General features: G+C 40.2%; 1 protein-coding gene across 1 annotated transcript; it reads right to left on the reverse strand.

Annotated features, from left to right (window-relative positions):
* Positions 1–363: 363 nt before the first annotated feature.
* Positions 364–22,019, reverse strand: arhgap27 (Rho GTPase activating protein 27). The gene is made up of 17 exons (XM_074663636.1): positions 21,261–22,019; positions 9,319–9,792; positions 7,589–7,828; positions 6,700–6,780; positions 6,383–6,505; positions 5,206–5,292; positions 4,253–4,320; positions 4,034–4,121; positions 3,370–3,471; positions 3,050–3,148; positions 2,812–2,917; positions 2,574–2,711; positions 2,386–2,484; positions 2,217–2,294; positions 1,958–2,089; positions 1,670–1,775; positions 364–1,509 (listed from the first exon to the last, which is right to left on the reverse strand). The coding sequence occupies exons 1-17, from the start codon at positions 22,017–22,019 to the stop codon at positions 1,332–1,334; spliced, it is 2,958 nt and encodes a 985-aa protein (XP_074519737.1). The 3' UTR covers positions 364–1,331.
* Between the last annotated feature and the right edge of the window lie 273 nt (positions 22,020–22,292).

Below are 22,292 nucleotides of genomic sequence, written 5' to 3' on the forward strand. Positions count from 1 at the left end.
ATGTGCAAAGCCGTTTCCTACAGTATACACACAAGAAGGCCTCCTTACTATTATTTTTTTTAAAAGTTATATCAGTAACTAAATAACCTTTATATAAAAAGATTCATTCACTTCATTGAATTACCAGCAAGGTTACCAAGGATGTAAGTGCTGTGCAATGAGCTCTGAAAAGTGAGCTCAAAGCTTTATTTATTTATTTTTCTATTGTTATTAATTGTATGAACTGCTGTGCTACATAGCTGTAAAACAAATCAGTACATACCCATTAAAAATTGCTCACCTGAAAGATTCATCTTCTCAAAGCAGCTTTCAAATTTAGACATCTAGATTTGTAAAACTTTAAAATGAGAGACTGAACATACATTTTCATTTTTTACAAAGTTATTTTTATTATGTAATATTGTGCATTCTCAACTTTCAGCATAAATATGCTTCTATTTCTATTTACAGATTATAAATCTCTTCTAGAATCCTCTCTGTCTCTTATTTACCGCCCGCTGTCCAAGTATCAATGACTAGTCCATCTTTGTGAGGTGTCGTTACACAGCTTCTTCCACGTAAAGCATGATTTAATATAAACTATATTGTTGCCCAAGTCTTCTATGTCATCTTCTACTTCACAGCAGGGTGTTGGTATTAATATTTCTTTTTATACATTTCTATATTACAATAAAATTCACAGGTAAAAATAAGACTTCAGAACAAAAAAAACATTAGAATACAATCTCAGTTATTGGCCTTTGTGATATACTGCAACTTAAAAACAACATGAAAAGTCATTAAACTTTCTAAAATAAAGATGAAAGTTACTGCTGATAGTTTCATAAAGAGCACTGATGCATTCGACCAACTTAGGTTCTATTTTCATGATGGTTTAGAAAAAAACACAAAACTAAACAAAACATTAAAATCTCCCAAAAGTGACTTGTGGGATTGAGACTCTCAGGAGGAGCAAGAGAAAACCAACCAGTTCTTTTTTAACCATCACAACAAGCTCAATAGTCCTGAGACAGAAAGTTTGACCACATCTGTTTACACCTGTGTGGACTCATTTCTAATCCAACAATACTGCCAAAGATATTTCTAAAAGTGTCAGCCTCTTATGGAGTAAAACATACTCCAAATATGCACAGTGAGCACAATTTATAAATCACTTCATCCTATATTTCTGTGGTTAAACCTCAGATACGCTGAGCCAAAAACTAGAGGAGCCCTTTCATCAAATTTACAAGAGAAGTTTTGTTTGAGATGTCGAGCTGAAGCCATTTATGTTCATGCAGAATTTAACTGAAGCACTTTCCACGGGTCTGTGACGGAGGCATGTGGCTGCTTTAGCTGGAGTAGAAGATACGCTCGTATTCATTCAGGATGAACTCAACTATCTGGTTCTGGAAGACCATGTGCATGGCGAGGTTTGATGACTCCATCTCCGGGCGAAGAAGAGTCGGACCGAATACGATCGCCACATTCTGTACAGTCATACGGTTTTCATCCCCAAACTGAATCAACCTGTCGGAAAGAGAGACAGAGAGAAGTTATTCAGATCTATTACAGCTTTCACAAGTTTAGAGGAGCAGCAAGTTTGGTGTAGAAAACAAGGCACAAGTCTGAATTTGATGAATCATAACATTGATGATTATGATTCTTTGAATGTTTGAAATAAAAATACCTGCTTAAATGTCCAAAAAGGAGCTTCATGGTGTCATGATTTGAGGGGGGAAGTGTCTTGACCAGCTCATAAATGCAATCCACTTTCGTGTTATAATCAGGAATCCCTGTCGGAGGAACAAAACAAAACATTTCTCATGAACATAATCAAATTAAAACAAACAGAGGCTGCCTACATGAGGTTCATTGTAGTATTTGGTGCATTTAAAACAAATACATGAAGTTTTGTTCTGAAATGAGTGACGCAAGCTTTTAAAAATAGATTTTATGGATGTAAATCCGCGCTCACTGATGGCTGTGATGAAGTCATTGAAGTGGCTGAACGGGAAAAGTGGCTCAGGGAGCTCTCGGAAAAATAGCTTCAGCGCTCCGGTGATGACGTGAACGTCCTCCCACTGACCGTCCTCGAGGTCCAGCTCCTCTGTTTCAACACAAGAGATGCACAGAGTGTTAGTGGACAGCAGGGGGCGCTGCTGTTTAAAAAGACTTGGAGCACTGGCCTCATCAGAGCACTGAAGTAGATGCTGCTGAATTCTCGTAAAGTTTACCATGATCTGCTTTATAGCGAAGTTTCTGGATGACAGCGAGGTTCCCGCTCACTCTGTACAATCCATCAATGTCTAAACCTGTAGGTCAACACAGGAGACAACTTAATTTTAAATAACACAGGAAAAATGCTCCACTTGTTCAGGAAGAAGCACATAGAGGGATGATTACCTCTTCTCTCCACTGCTTTGATGCATTTCTCTACAAAACTTGGAACAGTCGTCCTCTCCTGAGCGCACAGTGTGGCCAGGTGGCAACCAAACACGTTTTCTACAGAAGAAAAGAGCATTATTATAATATTTGTGTCATGACAGCAGCAGCAGAAAAGCAGAACATTATGCTATGGGTGTTAAAATCACCTCTGATGTATCCTTTCTCTTTGACAGACTGTAGCGTGGGTCGCTTCATCAGGAATTTCATCAGCTTGGTCCGAACTCTTTTCTGATCGTTTTCTCCTGCAGAGCTGGACGAGTGCTGGACGCTCGGTTTGGTAGAGGCTGAGAAAGAGAATCAGACATTTAAACTGTCAGAATTAAAAACAGCTAGAGCCAAAACTTTCAGCTAGAGGATAAAACTTTGAAGTTTGTCTTTTCTTACATCTCCTCCTGTCGATACCTCCTGCGACCTGTTCCTCTCGCTCTGGAGCGGAGATCTTCTCGTAGAGATCGCCATCCTCCTCGTCTGAATGATGGTCCTGGTACTCCTGATAAATTTACAAGACGAAGTGAGCAATTCAAAATCAAGTAAGACACACTGTAGTCTGCTTTTAATGTTGGAAACTAATCAAAGGACAACATTGAGCTGAATGTTCAAATATTGACGATGAATGACCCACCAGCTGTCGTATGGTGTCCACTAAGACTTTGTGCCAATCACTGATGATGCTTTCTGTGTCGTACTGAATCAGAAACTCCATCCCGTTTTTTCCTTTCAACTACAGAAGAGATAAAGTTATGTTAGGGGACGATAATAAACCCCAAATCACATTAACTCACTGCACTTGTTCTGCTACTGAATATCTGAAGGCGTGTAAATATCCTCAGAACTATTTCTTTCAAGGAAGTGACAGAGCTAAAAATATAAACACACACGTGTTACAACTGTACTTTCAGATCAACAGGGCAGCTTAATTTCCTTTGTCAAAGACAAACACACCTCTAAAACATTCTTTTTGCTGGATTTCTCCTTTGACGCCCAGCCAATCGTCGCTCCCCGCAGGTCGACCGCCACCTCCGGAACAATCTGATTGGTTTTGCTCTGCACAGAGACAAAATAAAGGACAGAAAAAAACAGCTGTGTAAGAAACTGACGGCACCACATTCCAAAAAACGAGCCAAGTGTCCCTGTCAGCCTCGGGCCTCAGGGCTCGTCTGTGCTGTCACTCCTCAAAGAGGTGACACAACAGCCTGCATCAGGCTGCAGGTTAGTGTTTCATTTTCTTTATAAGGTATGAAACACGATGCCACAGACTGGAGGAAACTAAAGAAAAAAGTCTCAGGCGATGTATTGAAGTTAGAGTCTTAAAACATTAAAATTAAAGTTCAGTCTGTCCCGAGTTGTCACCCAGAAACAACCCTCACAGAAATGTTCAGAATGTGACAGGAGCAGCATTCAGGTGTCGGAGCTTTTTATTAACACTGGATGAACACTTTCCTACGCTCTGAGTCAAACAGCAGGGGAAGAAGTATTCACACCTTTAACTGAGGTTAAAATACAAACAACACTGTGAAATTACTGTGCTAAAGAAAGACAAAAAAGCTGCAACAGGCGACTTTTTTATTTTCCTGTTTCTCTTGTTGATATGAGGTGTAAATCGTACCGAGGCTCCTGTTGCTGCAGACTTTGGATCTTTGTGGAACGTCAACACTCCCCCAAGGAGAACCGTCCACGTCTGGGTCCAGTTTTTCCTGAAATCAGAGAACGAGCATCACTACCTCATCACAAAGCCACAGAGAGCTCAGAAGGAGACGACACGGGACACCAAACTCTGCTTCGAAACATATGAAAAGAAAAGACCTCAGAGCGAAATCCAGCTCACCTTACTTTCTTGCCGTTCTCTGACACTTTTGTTTTGTTGAGGATTCCTGCTTTCTCTAAGTTCTGCACCTGAAAATGCAAAAGATACAAAGCTGTTAGTTATTTAAAGGCTTTTTTGAAGTGTAAAACCAACATATGAAGTCTGATTATGTTATAATATGAAGGACACACAGCTACAAAGATGAATACGTTGATCACAAACTTCATATTAAAGCCACGTGAGCTGAATATGGAACATGTGATGAGAGATCCTGGACTTAATTCATGTTTAAGTCCAAGCAGATGAATCAAATCTGAATCAAGTCTTTTACAGCTTTTTTATGTCTACGAGACAAACAGGTAACCTAAAAACCCAAAGCTTCAGGCTATGGCTGTCTCCGGGAATGGAGGCAGAAAAATGGGTCACATAGTTTTAAAAAAGTTTGCTAACGCTATAAAAAAGGTGGGAAGTGTAGTTTTTATGACATAACTCAATAAGAATTGAAAGAGCTGAGACTAAGGAGCTTTAGGGGAGTGTTAAGAGCAGGGGGTTCGACAACGACTGATTTTTATTTGTTTCCACTTCCTTACAGTGTTTTTTTCTTATCAACAGAAGAAAACATGCTGCAGACTGATAGTTTGTGGTGAAATTGACAAAAATGTTTGATGAAATGAACAAAAACGCCTCTTCATGTGGAATAAACGGCTCTTAAATAATCTATAGTCACACCTTTCTGCCATCATAGATAGACACGACTATCTATGCATGAAGCTTAGGTGAACTCTCACACTAACAACCCACATTGTACCGCAGCCACCTGGACGTCAGATAATACGGTCGTCTCCAGGCTCTAAACCCAAACGCCTTTAGAGAGACAAACAAACACCGTTCACATGTCACAGATAATTTCGCCTGGTGTTACTCTGCAGTAACAAAGATCAGCAGACCAGGCCGGGATGATCCAGGTCACTCACGTTGTGTTGAGTCTCCGGAGAGTTCCCCGTGCTGGAGCTGTCGCTGCTGTAGTCTGATGTGTTTCTCCGGTGAGTCGGGACAAACCTCTGGAGGAGGGAGACAGAAGAGGAAACTTTAGGAGCTTGATTTTAGATATATTTTAATTTGTGGTGTTGCTACTGCTACTTAAAGCTCCTGTGAGAAACTTTTGGTTTCTGTCACTTATGGTGCCCCCTCTGGACAATGCAGTCTTTGCTTTTTTTGTTCAACAAATGTGCAAAGCCAGAGAGAACAAAAGCTCATCCTGCCTTTATTTAACCAAATATCTCATCATTCAGAATCTTAAAGCGTGTGATACAGGTAATCCTGTCACTTAAACACCTCACAAACAGAAAAAAATATATATATGTATATCCAGAAAGAATCTGTCTCCTTCCTGGTTATCTGTTTGGTTTTACTTAGTTGTAAAAATAAAAACAACTCTATCACATTTCAGAGCTTTAAAGGGGCCGTGATGAGGAGTTGACTCATTTCCTGAAAGCTGCTGTTGTTGTCAGAGTATGCTAATACATAGACATGTTTATATTTGGTTTATTTGTGTTTCTTCCTCTATCATTCTTCTCTTATTTGGAGAGGCTGCTGACCTTTGTATTCATTTCTTTAGAGAAAGCCTTTTGGTGAGCTCATGAGTTGGTTATAAGGGAGAGATCTTGAGTTCAGACTGATGTAATTCTGACACCTGAGGATTCATTCACCCTTTGTCTGTACGTCCCTGAGGAAGGCTGGATGCCAAAACATTTTACTACGTTGTATTTTTTAACTTTACGGTGAGGTGACATCTCAAGTTTTGTATATTTTTGTAAAAGAAATAACTACACCGGTGTTACATTCCATCAGTACTCTGACCTTGATGAGGTTTTGAACCTCTGACCGAGATAAAGCCCTTATTTTTATAGTGTTTGTGTACGTTTGTAGCTCTCCCTGTGCGACTGTAAACATGAGCTCACTGCAGCTGATTTGACTTTCTAAATACGGGTTTAAAACTCTGGGAGTGTCTCTGGTCTAACAGGGACTCACCCTCCTTACTCCTGCCTGACTGAAGCTCCAAGTCTGAGCTGACACACCCTGAGCGTGTCACAGTGTGTGCATGTGCACACAGGTTTCAATGTGTGTGTGTGTGTAAGAGTGTGTTTGTACCCCTTCATCTGGGGCCGGGCTGAGCTGTGCTGGTCCCATGGTGTGTCTCCAGTTCTTGATGACTGACACGTTTTCTGCTTCAACACCGTTTTCCACTCTGGACTGGCCGGGAGCTACAGGAGCCTGGAGGGACAAACAGACTCAGTTTAGTTTCGTTTTAATACAACGACTTGAACTCTTGAGGGACGAGGTGACCTGTTTTACTTTAACCACACAGGAATAATCTAAACCACTCTGATACGACTTTCCATCCGACATGCTTCATGAACAAAGTGGAAAAACTTTTCATCGATCTGTACGCAGGGAAAGATTTTTACCTCAGGCAGGTTCCACTGAGACTTGGAGCCGTCCCTCAGATAGTAGTAGGTCTGCCCTCGATCATCCACAGACTTGATCCACTGTTAAACATGAGCGTGTTGGTTAGAGCTCCTAAGATGTACTGAAACAAATACTGATGAATGAAGCTATTCATAATCTAGTTTGAATGCAGGAAACAAGCGTAACAACACAGGTCATCGAAACAGACTCTCTCCACACTTTCCAAAGCAAAGGATGTCCATGAACAACACATTTGACTGTCAAAGGAAACAGGAAATTACGTTTTTTCAAAAGCGTGACATTAATATACACAGAACCAAGCAGCAAAAAGATTAAAAAGTACCACTTTGGCTACAAGAGGCACCAAAATCAATACAGAGTGAAAATTTGTAACAGAACATTTAAGGTGATTTAAGAATTTCAAAGCCTCATTTGACCGGCATAAGTTTAAAATGATCCCTACAGCTTTACAAATCAGGAACAGAAATTCTTGTTGATAAATTTGTAAAAACATCCTAGATGAGGATAAAAAAGACAGAAATTGTGTCAAAGGTAACCAAATGGACAGGTTATTAAACTGTGCTCCACTGAAGCTCTCCTGTTCAAATCAACACCATTAAACGTCTGGCACCTTGTCTATCGACAACTTCCTATATTTAAAACTTTGGTGGCTGCATCTGACACATCTCACATTTTTAGAATCAGGCAGCTTTAACTCTAACTTTTCCTTATCAAGCAAAGAAGATTCAATAATTCACAAGGAGATCCTTAAGATTCAATTTCCAAAGTTTCTTTTTACTTTGTTTGAATGTTTGGCACAGACTTCAAAATGTTCTTCATATCTTTCTGAGGAGTCTGAGTGTGCATCCCTGTGAAGTTCTGATCTACCTGCTCTGGAGAGTATTCGCTGGTGAACACCCAGGTCCCGCTGGGTTCAACAGTGAGGTTCCAGCCAGCTGGTGTACTTCTGTCCAGGTTGGCCCTAGGGATGATGGTCCGGCTCACGTGGCTGAGGGTGTACTCTTTTGGGAGGGTGGGAGGCCCTGTGGCGAGGGGTTGATCGTAGGGCTCAGGTGGTTCAATCGCTGGGTAATCCTCTGTGGGGTAGTCCTCTTCTGGGAGAGGAGGCTGGGTGGGAAAATGGTGAAAACAGCATGAATTAATCCAAAAGATGAAGAACTCAGTTGCATCTGTTACAAACCTTATGAAACGTAAGTCTTCATTGTCACAACATGAAGTGTAAAGGATAAACTCCACCTTTCCAGGTGTGAACTTTCTAGTCCAAATATCTTTCTATATATTATAAAAAGTCACCTGATGAGTCAAGAAAAGGAATTTTATTTCAATATCTCACACACTATTCAAATTTTTTTTTCATCTTGTTGACATTTTGGGCTGCTAATATTTTGAATAAGCTGTTGGGTCTGAATTTGTTAAGTTAACCTGACTTTTACTGAGTGGGATGAGACATATGGACCAGAAATAAACTTGGTGAGACGCAACTTTTTTGCAGGACGTCTTCTTCTGTTTCAAGTCTCTAATTGGTGTTTTTATTTCTTTAATCTTGAGGGTTTGTGGAGCTCCAAAGAGAAAAAACACTCCAGTATTTCCCACAAACCTATGATATGAATGAAGCTTAAACAAGGTGGTTAAATCCCTCAGGATATAATTCAACTAGCTTTTTGTGTGTCTTTGGAGTCTCGATAAGTTTTAAGCTGTTGGCACAATAGCTGAACATACTGAGTGAAGTGGAAAAGGCAAACCATCCACCCTCCAGCATCTCTGAAACTCATCTTCTGACTTGTGTGTGATATCCGTTAAAGCTTAGGTGTTAGAACAGGATTCTTTAGTTTCAATGGGCTGTTGTGACAGTGACATGTTCTCACTTCCTGCAGCTTTAACTTTCAGCAGAGAATGTCCAGCTGCTTCCCTCTTATTACAGATCAAATGTTAAGGTTGTCTTCTTTCTCCAGCTGCACATTTAGCTAAAGTGAAAGAGGAATTAAACCCTGAAACTTCCAAATATTACACTTCCCATCATTACTTGGACAGTTTGACCTCGAGGTCAGAGACAGCTGTGATCATTTCTACGTCTGACCGTGACACTCATCTTTTCTTTCAGTCAGATTTTGTGATTAAAAGTTGCTGCATGATGTCAGCTGATTCGTTTTCCACTGTGACACCGTTAACAGAGTCTAATGACTTTTCCATGACTTTGATAAACACGTCACCGCACTTCCACGGCCTCAGTGTGCTTCTTTCTTTGGCCCATTAACATTGTTCTCCAACTCAAAAATTATGGGACAGAAAGCGGGTCATTTGTTGCCGGCATTGTTGAGGAAAGCAGCAAAGTGTGCCATCTTTTTGGCGATATGATTTCAGATAGAAAGGCTCTGAACATTTCTTGGTTTATTTTAAATACTATATTTCCCTGTTTTCTCATTGTTTGAGACACTGAACTGGTGTCTCAAGCTTCCAAATGAAAATGAGTCTTGTCTGCTATGTAGGTGCTGCAGATTTAATCCCATTAAAAGAAGACTGCATTTACAGCGTCCCCCTGGGTGAAGCTAAAACAGGAACCAGAGAGGGGCTAAGTAGAGCAGCCCGGCTGTCCTTACCGGCCCATCCTCGTGAAACCTGTGCACGCTCATCGGCTCCATCTGAGCAGGATACGGGCTCAGCTGCTCTGGAGGCTCCCAGGACGTCTCCCCAGACATTGGGTTGTAGAAGTAAGGACGACCACTGGTCTCATCCACCAACTGTTCCCAATCTGAGGCCCACCCTGAGGGGGAGGCAGTGGATGGAGAAAGGGCAGGAGACTGAGGAGGCGAAGGGGAGCAAGGTTCCCCTTCTTGAGGGGGCTCAGGGTCCAAAGGGGAGTCTAGGAATGGGTTGTCCCAGGTGGTGCGCCCCGTTGAGGGGTGATAGTAGTACTCCTGTCCACTTTCCTGGTCAACATGCACCTCCCATCCCTCTGGGTCAAGGTAGGAGGGGGAGTAGGATGAAGGAGCCGAGGGGGGAGACTCTGAGATGCTTTGGCGTAGTTGTGCTACATTGACGTACACGGCTGATCTGAGGTTTTCATTCTCCCCCTGTGAAGAGGACAAAAAGAAGCAAACTGAGTTCTTTCTACAGTGTCGTCACAGTGACTGTGTGCTTTTGCAAAATGTTAGCACCTTAAAAAAATCGTCTTATCTTTTGTAAACAGTATTTCACAAGATAAAAGACGTGTTAAGAGGAGTCAGGTTCCAGCCTCTCACTCACTGCTCAGAGTGAAGCTCTCATTACGTCAGCCTTTTGCATCTTAAATAGCACAGGAAGTAACCCAAAGCTGAAAAAAAACATGCACCGCGGAGATGTTCCTCCCACAACAATGATCATCACATCTTATCTTCTTACACTGAAAACACCCACACACAAACACACATACACACACGACAAAAATGCTCTCGTGCCAAAACCAAGAGGAAAGGTTTACGATTAAGTCATCTAACGAACAAAATACTTTTACAATTTTGTAAAATAGCTTTTGTCTGAGCTTGATTTAGAACACAATCCATAGATCACATTTGATAACTCTTAAACTAATTTAATGCAACGCCCAACATGAAATTTAACAACTTCCTTGCAAAAATCGTGATGCTAAAGGGATGAAATGCTGTTTTTTTTTTACACATGCATGATGTAAACCAGACTAATCTTCACAATAACTCATCTATCTTGCTGCACTTATCTTCTCTGATATGAACTACATTTCCAGTTTTAGCTTATGACAGAAAAATATCAGCAATGTTAACTTCTGAAGACCCAGCATCCACGTATGTGGACATTACATTTCTGCCTCTCAGACCCATGATACTTCATTTTTTTCATTCAGAAATCATAACACAAATAACCAAACTAAGACAAAGTTTAGTTATTATACCTCGCAGGTCTTACTTTTCCCAAACAGCAAGGTGAATTAAAAAATGCACATTAGACAAAAGTTTGAATCTTAAGAGGTTATGTTACTGTCATGAAAAGAGCTCTGTGACAGAAACATGACATGCAAATCGACTCCATCGTCAACACTAATTTGTCTAAAGAACTATAATTTGAGTACAACTGAGATGAGCCCAACTCTGACGCATTAAATACCCCGTCACAGTCCTGCATGAAAAGACTCCCACTGACATTAAAACAATCATATCTTTCCCTGTGTTGCTCTTTCCTCACCCGTGTTCCCCTGAGACCATGATCCCTCCTCACAGCCCTGAGAGTCACAGTCCTGCAGAGTCTTTTAAACGCCGTCATGATGACACGGATATAAAGAGAGGCTGCTGACATGTACAGACTGCACTCGACTACCTCTGGTTTGTCAGCTAGCCTCATGGTCTATATTTACCAAGACCTGAGCCCTGTGTGTGTTTCTGTGCGTGCGTCTTTGTTGCATTCGTTAATCACTGTGCTAAATATGCAGTGCTAAAGAAGAAACATGCAAAGACCAGACCAAGGCCAAAGTTTGTGGTGGAAAAAAACTGCATGACCCACGTGAAGCTTTTGCTTGTTTTCTGTGTTATTACAGCAAAGCTTAATGATCGGAGCTGAAAACAAAACTGAAATCAAAGGTGGAAAGCAATCCCACATTAAAGACAACATCACTTAGCTCTGCTTTTTTTATCTGTCGTTTCAGTGTTACCCCATTGCTGATTTCAATACACACACACACACAAGACGATCAATGCAGACAGCCAGACATCTGACCCTGAAGCATTGATTCCAAATAACACACAATGACCGACAGACACAGGCAGAGGAAATGAAAGAGCTGCATCATTGATCTCTGAAACAGCTGCTCTGGAATGTTCCCTTCCTCCATGCAATGAAAGGAAAACAGAGAAAGCAGATAGTCATCAATAAATACGATGATGCGAGGTTTGATTAGTTTGAGGGGAACACCACAGAGTCGTAGTATGCAAATGTGTCAAAATTGATTGAATTCAGTCAAAGTGAAGTCATAAACAAAGAAACAAACCCTTTCTTGGTCCAGTAATCTGGAGATTTAGCTGCTGTTGCCTGAAAAAAATCTGGTGTAACAAGTTTCATATTGTTGACAGTGTAACTGAAGCTTTAAATGCCGGTGTTGTTCTCAGTGACTTAAAGTAATGCTATGTAAAGCTCATACAATGAGTGCCACAGTGTCTATGAAGTAGAGGCTATACACTGAGGTTTACTGCGTGTCAAAAGTAGGCCTACTTTTTCATCTCGTGGTTACTAAACTCGCACACTGTTGGCACTCTGAACCAACAAACAGAAACTGGCACATTAATAACACACAGTGCCTCAACAAAAAATTTCACCAGATAATCTTTTTAAAAGTTATATAAGTCATAATTTCTTACAACATCAGGTTGGAAAAGCCCCAAAACTTTAACAAGGCTTTGAAAACAGAACAATAAGACAACTAGCTTTTGGATCCAAACTGGTTACTCTTACTCCCACAAGCTAATGCTAATGCACTTAGCATCACAAGCACATCATGTGCCTTCCACATTCAAATATCAAAAACAGCTCCAGAATCATCATCAGCAGAATTGATTTGATTCCCTTACATAGCTTTTTTAGTAGCTCTTGTGCCATGTTTGGACAGCCCCTTATACTTAGATGTTGAATAATCTTTGCACAAATTTTATCTAGCATGTGTAAAAATATGGATTTAAGCTAACACAGCTGGCTTTAATCTTTATCAAAGGGCTTCTGTCTCTTCTCACACTTGCATTAGCGCAAAAAGTAAAATAACAGGACTTATTACTTGCACCAGCACATTGGCTGGCAAGCATGGTGTTTCATGTCTGTTTACATGTGTTGGAAATAAAGCTAGAGGATAGAAAGTAGCATTACACTGGGGGGTACAATTTCTGTCGAGTTAGGTCTGACCATAGACTGTATATAGAGTGGACAGCGTGGCTTCGCCATTTATCATTGTACGGTTTTGAAGCCAACATACCCCCGTCACAGGCGGCACCATTGTAGCAGTTTGCAGCCAGAGGCTGCGCAGTAGAGACAATGAGGGATTCTGGGAGAATCTGAGTGGAGCTGGGTGACAAAAATAATAATAATAATTTTCTTTCGAGAGTCTAATCACTTCTTGGCTCTATCTCCCGACATATTTTACAATCCCTGAAAAAAATAAACGAGAACGGCGTCCGTCAATCAGCGTTAAACGTTCCGTAAAACCTCATTTTTAACCTCGTATAACTAATGACAGTGAAACTTTTCAGAAAGAAGAGGACTTGAATACAAGGCAGCCAAATGATATCTTCAAATCACCACAACAATCGGACGTGAGAAACATTTCTACGAGGAGTATTTATTTTTCAAAGTTTGACCACAGCCCATCTGGAATGGCTGGAAAGCCGTATTTTGTAACCTATACTGCAGCCAGCCACCAGGGGAAGCCGTTTTCATGGTGGCCTCACTTCAAATGAGCAAGCGGACGTCCATTTTTTTTACAGTCTATGGGTCTGACAGATGCTTTTAACTAATTTTTTGAGTCCAAAACTGATCTCAGTTTTTCTGTATCACGTCAGGTTTTTGAACTGAAGGATCCTGTTTTCATACAATATGAAAAATTCTTTGCTTAACAGATATGTGCTTGTTTTATAAAAATCTTCAAATATTACAATGAAATATGAAAGAAATAGGCATGACTGCAATGTTTACTAACACTATTATGTTCATTTTTACAAAATATTTGCCTATTGGAGAAGCTATAGGAGCAGACATGATCTGGAAGAAAGGAAATATATACCCATGGAAATAAAACACTAGTATAGTTGCAAGATTTGAAAACTTAAAAAAAATAGCATAAAAGGAAATAGAACTTAAAACAGTATGCCCATGATTACAAAGGTAAGAGAAAAGCTAGCACAAAACTTCTTATTCCCTACTATGCTAGCTTTTTGTTTGCAGATATATTATCTCAATTGTGACTGCACAAACAAGTAGCCACGTAGCTGTAGATGAGTACAATTGTAATCAGATGGCAAGTAAAAATGGCTGTAATTTTGGAGTCAGCATGCCAATTTTTCAAAAAAATCTAACTCGACAGATTTTTTTTGTCAAATTGGTCCCAAAATTTACAAGGACAAAAAAGTCATAATAAAAACATGTCTCTGGTTGAAGCAAATGTGGAAGAATAATAAGAGCAAACAAAAGATCTTAAGTCTTTATCTTTGATTTTGCTCTATAAAGTCTGAATCATGAGATAAAAAAGAGTAACATATTTCTACTCCCCCTTCTGCTCTTTCTAACACAATTTCATTGAAACAGTCTCTGTAATGAGCATCTAAAACAGCTAACAGACGTCAATAAGACAAAAAAAAATAGGTCATAACACTTCAAATTTGGTTTGTGACTCTTAAGAGTGACAGATTCTCACCTTGGACACCACCTGTCATAAAAACCCATCACCACAACCCACGTCTCATCTGAGTAAATCAGTGAAAGGTTGCCCATACTGATACTTCAAGACATTTTAATGATGTTGAGCATCAGCAGCCGTCATATATGTTTCAGTGAATCTTGTTCTTGGGATAATACCACTCTGTGAAACTGCTGAGATACTCAGGAAGAGTGTTTCCAAACTTTCACTTTGACGCCTATTCTGAAGAAAAAGCTCTCACTCAACACGTCACACAACGGACAGTAAGTTTTATATAATGATGCTCCAAGACGGTCAAATTCAGATCTTAACCTTAGAAAACAGAGTCTCTTGTCACTCCCCTACATAAGGCTAAAGAATAAGACATCTTTACACACCAACAACTCATAACACCAAACCAACACACAGCTCAGCTCAGTCACTATTTTGAACTTGACTCAGTTCAGGAAACGACACAAGCAGAAGCAGCGTGTCAAGCAGGAAGCAGCTTGGTTTTCAAACATATTGCTAATATTAACAGTGATTAGCATGTGGTTAGAGTATGAGGTGCTGTAATGTAGCTGCTTCAACAACGTACCTGAGAAAGCACCGGCAGGGTCAAACCCTGCTTGGCCTGATGACTCGACCAAACCCTGGAGTACATGTCCATCATGCTTTTATCGTTCCATTCAGAGGAGCCATAAATCCAACAAGGACAACAAACCCGAGGCAGAGACGATGCTCAGTGAGCTTGTGATTGAGGAGGGAGTCTCTAAACGCACATTGATGCAGACACCCTCACGCATACATCCTCCTCTGTAGCAGCTGTGACAGTTGCAGCCGGAGAGAAAGGAGAACTGTGAGCTCTGTTACAATAGCAGCAGGGAGGGACTGTGAGAGGACTGGGTGAAATGTGTGTGTGTGTGTGTGTGTGTGTGTGTGTGTGTGTGTGTGTGTGTGTGTGTGTGTGTGTGTGTGTGTGTGTGTGTGTGTGTGTGTGTGTGTGTGTGTGTGTGATCTTATGCATGAGTTCCTGTACACAGGATAGAGGGGTAGAGGGTAACTGTCTGAGTGTGCAAGAGCCAAAAGCAGAAAAAGCAAGACACTGTCTACTTCCTACTTGTGTATGAAAAAAGACAAAGATAATATTTTTTTAAATGTACCAAAAAAGATTTTACATAACCACAGGGGATGCTAAAAACTTGTATTTTTTCCACAGTGGCTTTATTTAGGTGTTCTGCATCCAGCTTTCTAATTCTAGGTCACTCATACAACAATGGAGGGAAAAAAAGGGGAAGCAATATTTTCCCACAATAATCTGAAAGAGTTTTTTTAAGGAGCTAGTGATGAGACATTGTGTTTTCGAAAACTGAGTTATGCTTGAAACAGGAAGTCTAGTTTTAGGGCCAATTGTTCAATCAACACTTCCTCCTTCATGCGACAACCTTAGTCGGGCTGCAGGCATCAGGCTGGTCAGTCTGTGGCCACCGTTTTATGGGTTCAGGGTTTCTAAAATTAGGTCTGAGGTGTTGGTGATTGTAGTGTTTGTTAAAGCTGGTTGATTGTGCTGTTTGTTTCACTGTGTGCACAAGAGCTGTGTAGTTGGACATCAAAGTTTGGCTAAGATAAAAACATTCTGGAGGTTTTAAAGGTTCAAACAGTAAGAAAAAAAAGAGATTGTAATCTGCATTTACTCTCAAAGCCAGCAGGAGGCGACCCCACAGAAAGTTCTTATCATATCTTCAACTCTGAAACTTTCCGAATGACTTTGTAGTCACTCTTTCTGGTTTCAGAACTTCTTTTCACAACACAGCTGGATGATTGTTTCCAACAATATGATTTTGGATATTGACTGAAGCATAATTTGCCTTAGAGCTTGGTTAGCTTGTGCCTGAGAGCTTGCCTCAATGCTATCATAGCAAGCTTTCAGCTGTCTCACAAAGAAGCTAACTGCTAATTCTTGTTAAAAACAGTTTGTACAAAGCTTTGAATAAAACCAAAACTCACCGTACTCATTCTTAATGAACTGAAGGTGCACTTTGGTAACCTAGCAAGCCCTAGAAGTAGCTATTACTTAAGCATTTTGCACCCTATGGCTCCTCTCAGGCCAAAATTGACGCTAGGAGCAAGTACACAAATCAGTTCAAGACTTTTAATTTGTTTGGCTTCCTCCTTCTGAAAACTTAAAGATCTGGTAAGCAACTTTTGTAAACTATATGTTTTCTACACACCATTGTTTCCCTGTTCTTGTATAATCAGTGTTTCAGCTGTTTCATTTCCAAATCATGTTGCAGAGAAGTCTGGATTCAAAAAGTTGTATTTAGCTTGTAAACCCAGTCAGCGAACAACTCTGCCCTGAAAAATGCATGAAGCAGCAATCTCCCTGATTACTTAACCACATTAGGACTCATCCAATCAAACAATGGGGGACCAAATTGGAGCCCAAATCACGCCACAAAGCACACAGTCGAGCTATTGAATCAATCTGGCTCCTCCTCTGCTTACATCACTGCCCTCATGGTCCAGCAGGATCAACTCCTGAAAAGCCAAATGTGGAATCCATCAGCTTATCATGCTCTTATCTTTGCTCAGTCTGCATGCCAACACGTAAAGCTGCTGATATTGCTTTTTAATGACAGATCCCTCCCACTCAAACTCGGGAGGTGAAGAGTTTATAAGAGGGAGGAAGGAAATATGTTCGTACCAGTTGCTGCAACCTTGAAATGGAAACTTCGATCCTTTACGAAGATGACGCCTTCGCTTTAAGTTGGAGGTGCAAGACTCAACAGTGGGTGTGCAGGAAAACTGAAAGCTGACTGTTTTAATTACAGCTTCAGGTGCAATGTTTCTCTGCACTGAGCTTTAACAGCTTCTGGAAAACACTAATCATGTACGTCACAGTAATTTCACAAACACATGTCACAAATAGTAATAATACAAAGGGCATTCCTATGGACGTGGCTCATGCAGCTCTTTACAAAGCTGCTGCTGTCTTTAGATTAATCTGTAGATCCATACAGCTGGGTGTCTATGGGACAAGCACATTAAAGATAAGTCAAAATATGTAGATTTTCCTGTTTCCTTCTACTTTAAAATGCATGAATTACAATTTACAATACAGGAAGACCAAATAATCACAGTCTGAGGACGTATTTCTGACATAAACAATGTTTTCACCAAATCTAATCTTTCAAAACTCTTCTTCAATAAATTGAAAGCTATTCTGTTTTTTTTTGGACGGAAAGAATATCAAGAGGGCACGCCATTTCCAAATAATATGATAAAGAAACACAATCACAACTTGAAAAACAGGTTCAAATTTGATCAAGTCGCTTGACTAAACAAGAATCATGCTATCGTGTTAATTTACTTTAAAGCTCCTGTGAGGAACGTTCAGGACCTGCGCACAGAACATCTAGTCAACAGGAAAAATGTCCTCAAACCTGAACCCCCCGTCCTGTAAAAGATCCACACACACAATAATCAATTTAATCTTTGCAAACTCTGTTTCAAAAATCAAAAAGCATCCTTGTTCATGCTGTTTACACGAATCAGTGACCACAGGACGGCGAGGATAAAAGGCCTCTCTTGTCCAGGTGGCTACGGCTGCATGCACCTGTTCTTATTTACACTTTAAGTGCTCTCAGGCTCAGTCAGGCGGGCACGCTCAGAGAGGTATGTCGAGACACTCACACGACCTGTTGGAGCAGTTTTTTGGCATTTGATTCAGTCCGGCTCACAAAGCAGCTGGAATGAAAGCACTGTTGTAGGTAAAGGTGCCCTCGATGAAGCCTGCAGCTCCTCTCAGATCGTGGAAGAAAAGACTTGAACCGTTTTGTTTTAGACATCAAAACATCAGAAGAGCTGTAATGTTCTCGAGGAAATAAGACTCCTCTTTGAGTTTCCAAAGATCAATCAAACATTGAGCTGTTTGTGGTCATTATCTACACTAGATGTTGGAGATTTGTTTGACTTCTTGTTAAATATTAAGCAAAAGCTTCAAGGGAGGAACCCAACTCTGAAATTTGTCAGTCAAATCAGATTTCAATACTCAGCTTTATCTGTTTGTCCCTTTCTTTCGGTGACAACAAACTCCTGAATCAGACTGGGCAAGTTTCATTTCTCATCTGCTGGATCCACTTTAATCATCTTTAAAAAACAGCTGACAGCTAGATATGAAAAAACTAGAAGCTTACTGATTTGTGAATGTTTTAAGTTGTTTATGTTTTGGTTTAACATAGGTTTGAATCAGATTTACATCAACCTTTAAGTAGTCACTGATCTCTACCTTAAAATAGCTTTTTCCAGTGATCTTAATCATTCAAGTTGATGTTTTTGATGTTATGAGGAAGAGGAAACCTCTCTTCATAAAGCAGCTCTGGATAAAAGCATAATGAAAACTGAAGTTTTAAGAAGTTGTTTTGAAAATTCTTCAAGTTTATGATCTCTCCTGCACTGGTTTGTTTATAATAATGCCACTAAAAAGAGGAAAAAATGTTCTTAATGGATTTGCTAAATGCAAATCAACACCAGGTTTTTCAGGCCTACAATGCAAATCATCAACTTTATGTGCCACTTCTTGATTTCAAGAGAGGTTTTGTACAAAGCGTGCATGTGACAGTACCTCAAACCAGTACAATGAAGCTTCTAAATAAGTAAAGCACCATGATACAACTTTCAAACTCTCTTATCTTTCAGATTATTCAATTAAAACAAACCAAACTTCAATCTAAACTGAATCTGTCATCCACTTATCAAACTTAACATCCCACCAGAGAGCTGATCATTAAACAGCCTGGATATTAACTGACCTACATTTGTGCTAATTGCAAGTTCTGCACATTACATATGCACACACACGCCAACTGCATGGCAGGCCTGGCACTAAAGGCTCCAAAGCCCTGCTTGTTGGGAGTCAGGCCAGACCCCCTCTCATCACCATGGAGATGGCCCTCCATTGTGGGGTGAGAAATAGTGCACTTGAGGGGTCTTGGCACGTCCACAGTCCTGTTACAAGTGTAGGAGGCTCATTCATACTCCAACATACCCCAAGAAGAAAGCAGAAACTTCAACATCACAGTGTTTGTAAGAGTGTCAAAGTTACACCTATCTCCCTATAAAGCAATAAACTATGAGTGCTGGTAATTACAGGGTTATGGTGCACAATTACTGGGTATACTGGGAAAGGCTGCAGACGCTGCATGAGTCAAAGTGTCACACAGCTGAATCAAACACTTTCTCCTCCAGGAACCGGCCCTAACCTTGCAACAGGTGCAGCAAGAAAACAAAGGCGGTGAAACTTACCTGAAACTACAGGTTTCTGCTGTTTGTACTCAACAAACTACATCCAGAAGGACGGCAGGTTAAATTAGGAGTGTGATGACAAATGTTTCATCGTCTCCCCGCGGTGAGGCTACTCTTTATTCCCAGGATAGTCACCGGTGCTGGGGAAACCAGGTAGCAGCAGCAGCAGCTGGAGGTTAGGGAGTGGCTGGCTGGCAGCTCTGGGATTAACCCTTTCCCCTCTGCCTCCTCCTCCTCCTCCTCCTCAGGAGAAGAAGTCAAGGAGCTGACACGACCTGTTTGTAACCTGTTCTGGATTTACATCACGCTCCGTGAACAACTAATCTACAAGCCTTTTAACATAAACACCTCCCCCTGCTTTACGAACTACTAGCTTCAGACAAAACACCAAGTTATCAACAAGCACATAAACTCAACTCAAATTAAGGTTTAAGGAATACACACCCGGTTCAAAGTGACTTCATGGGCGTAGAAAGTTTCGCTGCTTGAATCAGCTGCTTTTTGTCAGAAGTGTTGAGGACAGAAACACCTCTTTTCCTCCATTGAGGAGGCATGAAGGGGACGGCCGGCCATTCATATGCTAATGAGCTGGCACAGATACTCTGAAACCAACCAGGACGGTATTTCAGACCGGACCTCCAGTGAAGAGAGCGTCAAAGTCAGCAAAGAGTCACGAATTAACGTTTTTTTATTTAAAAATATTCAACCAGAGGTGTAAAATGAAGAGAAACGTCTGTGTCATATAAAAAATATATGGTCATTTGGAGTTTCTTGACTCACCCCAAGATGGCGCTGCTAGCCGTTCGCCTGCTGTTGTTTAACTAACTTTAGAGCTAGCTCTGGCTAACCTCAAACGTAAGCTAACCACGTTTGTAGTTTTGAAACTTTTTCTTAAAACTGGGACACATTACTTTATATTTGTAGTTTATTGATAAAATAAGAATTATTATTAATAATAATAATAATAATAATAATAATAATAATAATAATAATAATAATAATAATAATCAGGTTACTGTGTTCAAATGCCATAAAAAAGAAGTATGTGCTCCAGCAAACTTTTGGTGTTTAAAAGGTATGATGGCCCTTTAGTGCAAAATATAAAACTAAAGGGAGAAAAACTTTAAACACAAGACAGAAAACACTCACACACACATGGACACAAAAATTGTAACATAGAAAAATGCAGATATGCACACACAAAACTTCTGACGTAAAAAAAGAAAAGACAAACACCAAAAAAAAAAAAAAAAATAGAAATAAAAAAAGGAATGCAAAAATAAAAGAAAATATAGAAACAAAGTAGCAAAATAGGAAAACGAATAGAAAAGACGACAAAAACCACAAAGTTAAACAGATAATAGAACAACACTAAAAAAGAAATGCAAACACACATACACAAAAGAAAAGGAAAAGAAAACTAATGCAGACAAAAATAGAAAATGCAAACATGTTTTGCACTAAATGACCACCGTCAGTAGACTAAGTTCTTATTCTGAGCACCTCCTGGCAAAACAGCCCAAGCCAATTACACTCAATGTGATCGCTCCTATTACTAATCATATCAAAAATGAACCATAGCTTTTAACCTTGTCCTTTGATCATTAAAAAACTTAAATACAAGAGTTTATTTTTCTTCAAAAAAAAAAAAAAAAGTTAAACTTTGACTTGTATTTGTTTCTTTCTCTGTACATACATATCAAGATGAGCTTGCTTTGTGGATTTGATTTATATTTCAAATCCAACTGTACCTGTAACGTGATGAAACAGCGCCCTCTCCCGGTTGATTGTGACAGTACCAGATTTTTTATAAAACAACTTATGACTGATAAAACCAACATTTTAGAAACCTACCTTCTCAATAGGAGGTGCATCTGTTGAGGAAGTTGCTTCTACAGTTTGATTTAGATCCCGTTCCTCCAACATTAATGTGTCGTTTGGAAAAATTGGAGCAGGAAGATCAGAAAAAGTGTCAAATTGTGATATATGAATTTCTGGGATGGTGTCATATATGGGTGAATTTGGTGGTGAGGGTAAATCCACTTCCTCCTGTTGCTTAATAGTCCGTGTTTGTTGTATTTTATCATCATGCAGGGAAATTTCTGTCAGTTTTTTCCTGTTTTTGGCCTTTGGCACAGGATGAGGTTTTGCATACAGCTGCAGAATGTCATCATGGGGAGATTCAGAGGTGTTGCATGGTTTCGTGTTATTTGGGGCATCTGCAAGGCTGTGATTCTGTGCTTTCTTTGGAGTCTCACAAAGCTTCACATCTGGTATTTCATCATAGAAACCAAAAGTGGAGAACCGGCACTTCTCTCTCGAACCATCGTGAAAACGTGTCTTAGCCGGTGTTGTTGTAGACACAGGTGTGCTGTTAGACTCACACTCAGGTAAATCCAGCTTGTTTGGAGGGAAGTCTTCCGCCAACAATGAGACCTCTTTCACATACTGAGCAGGGACGTAAAAGGGTCGAGTGTCCTGGTCTTTACGGACGTGCCACCAGTGCTCAGTGGATTTAGAGAGCAGTATGTAGCGTTCATTTGGCTTGATGGAGATGAATCGTCCATCCTTTGCTGTGTACTCAAAGTCATACTGTACCATCACATGCTCCATGCTCTCTGTGCTCCCTCTGAGGCCTCGGTGTCACTGCAGGGTTAACATCCTGGAGCTGGGAAATATAGAAATAGAGAAGTTAAAGGGAGTTTTAAAGAAGAGACCAGTAAATGTCACCTGTTTTCAACTCTTGGCACATGGTCCTGTTTAGCTTCTGGTTGTATTTTGTTTTCTGTTTTTTTTTTTTTTTTCAGTTGATGTTGCCTTTGTGGTTCAGTTTATTCCTCTTGTGGGTGTTTGCTGTAGTTCTGCCCTAGTTTAAAGTTCCTTTAC

This window comes from Halichoeres trimaculatus, unplaced genomic scaffold (genome assembly GCF_033239565.1).
Source record: "Halichoeres trimaculatus isolate MK-OKI-2021-1 unplaced genomic scaffold, fHalTri1.1 fHalTri1_scaffold_23, whole genome shotgun sequence".
Lineage (NCBI taxonomy): Eukaryota > Metazoa > Chordata > Actinopteri > Labriformes > Labridae > Halichoeres > Halichoeres trimaculatus.

Coding starts and splice junctions, on each gene's coding strand:
- arhgap27 (XM_074663636.1), bottom strand. CDS start 22,019: ATGGAGCATGTGATGGTACAGTATGACTTTGAGTACACAGCAAAGGAT. Junction 6,781..7,588: donor GCGAATACTCTCCAGAGCAG/GTAGATCAGAAC, acceptor CATGTTTAACAG/TGGATCAAGTCTGTGGATGA. Junction 4,122..4,252: donor GAGAACGGCAAGAAAGTAAG/GTGAGCTGGATT, acceptor CTCTGATTTCAG/GAAAAACTGGACCCAGACGT.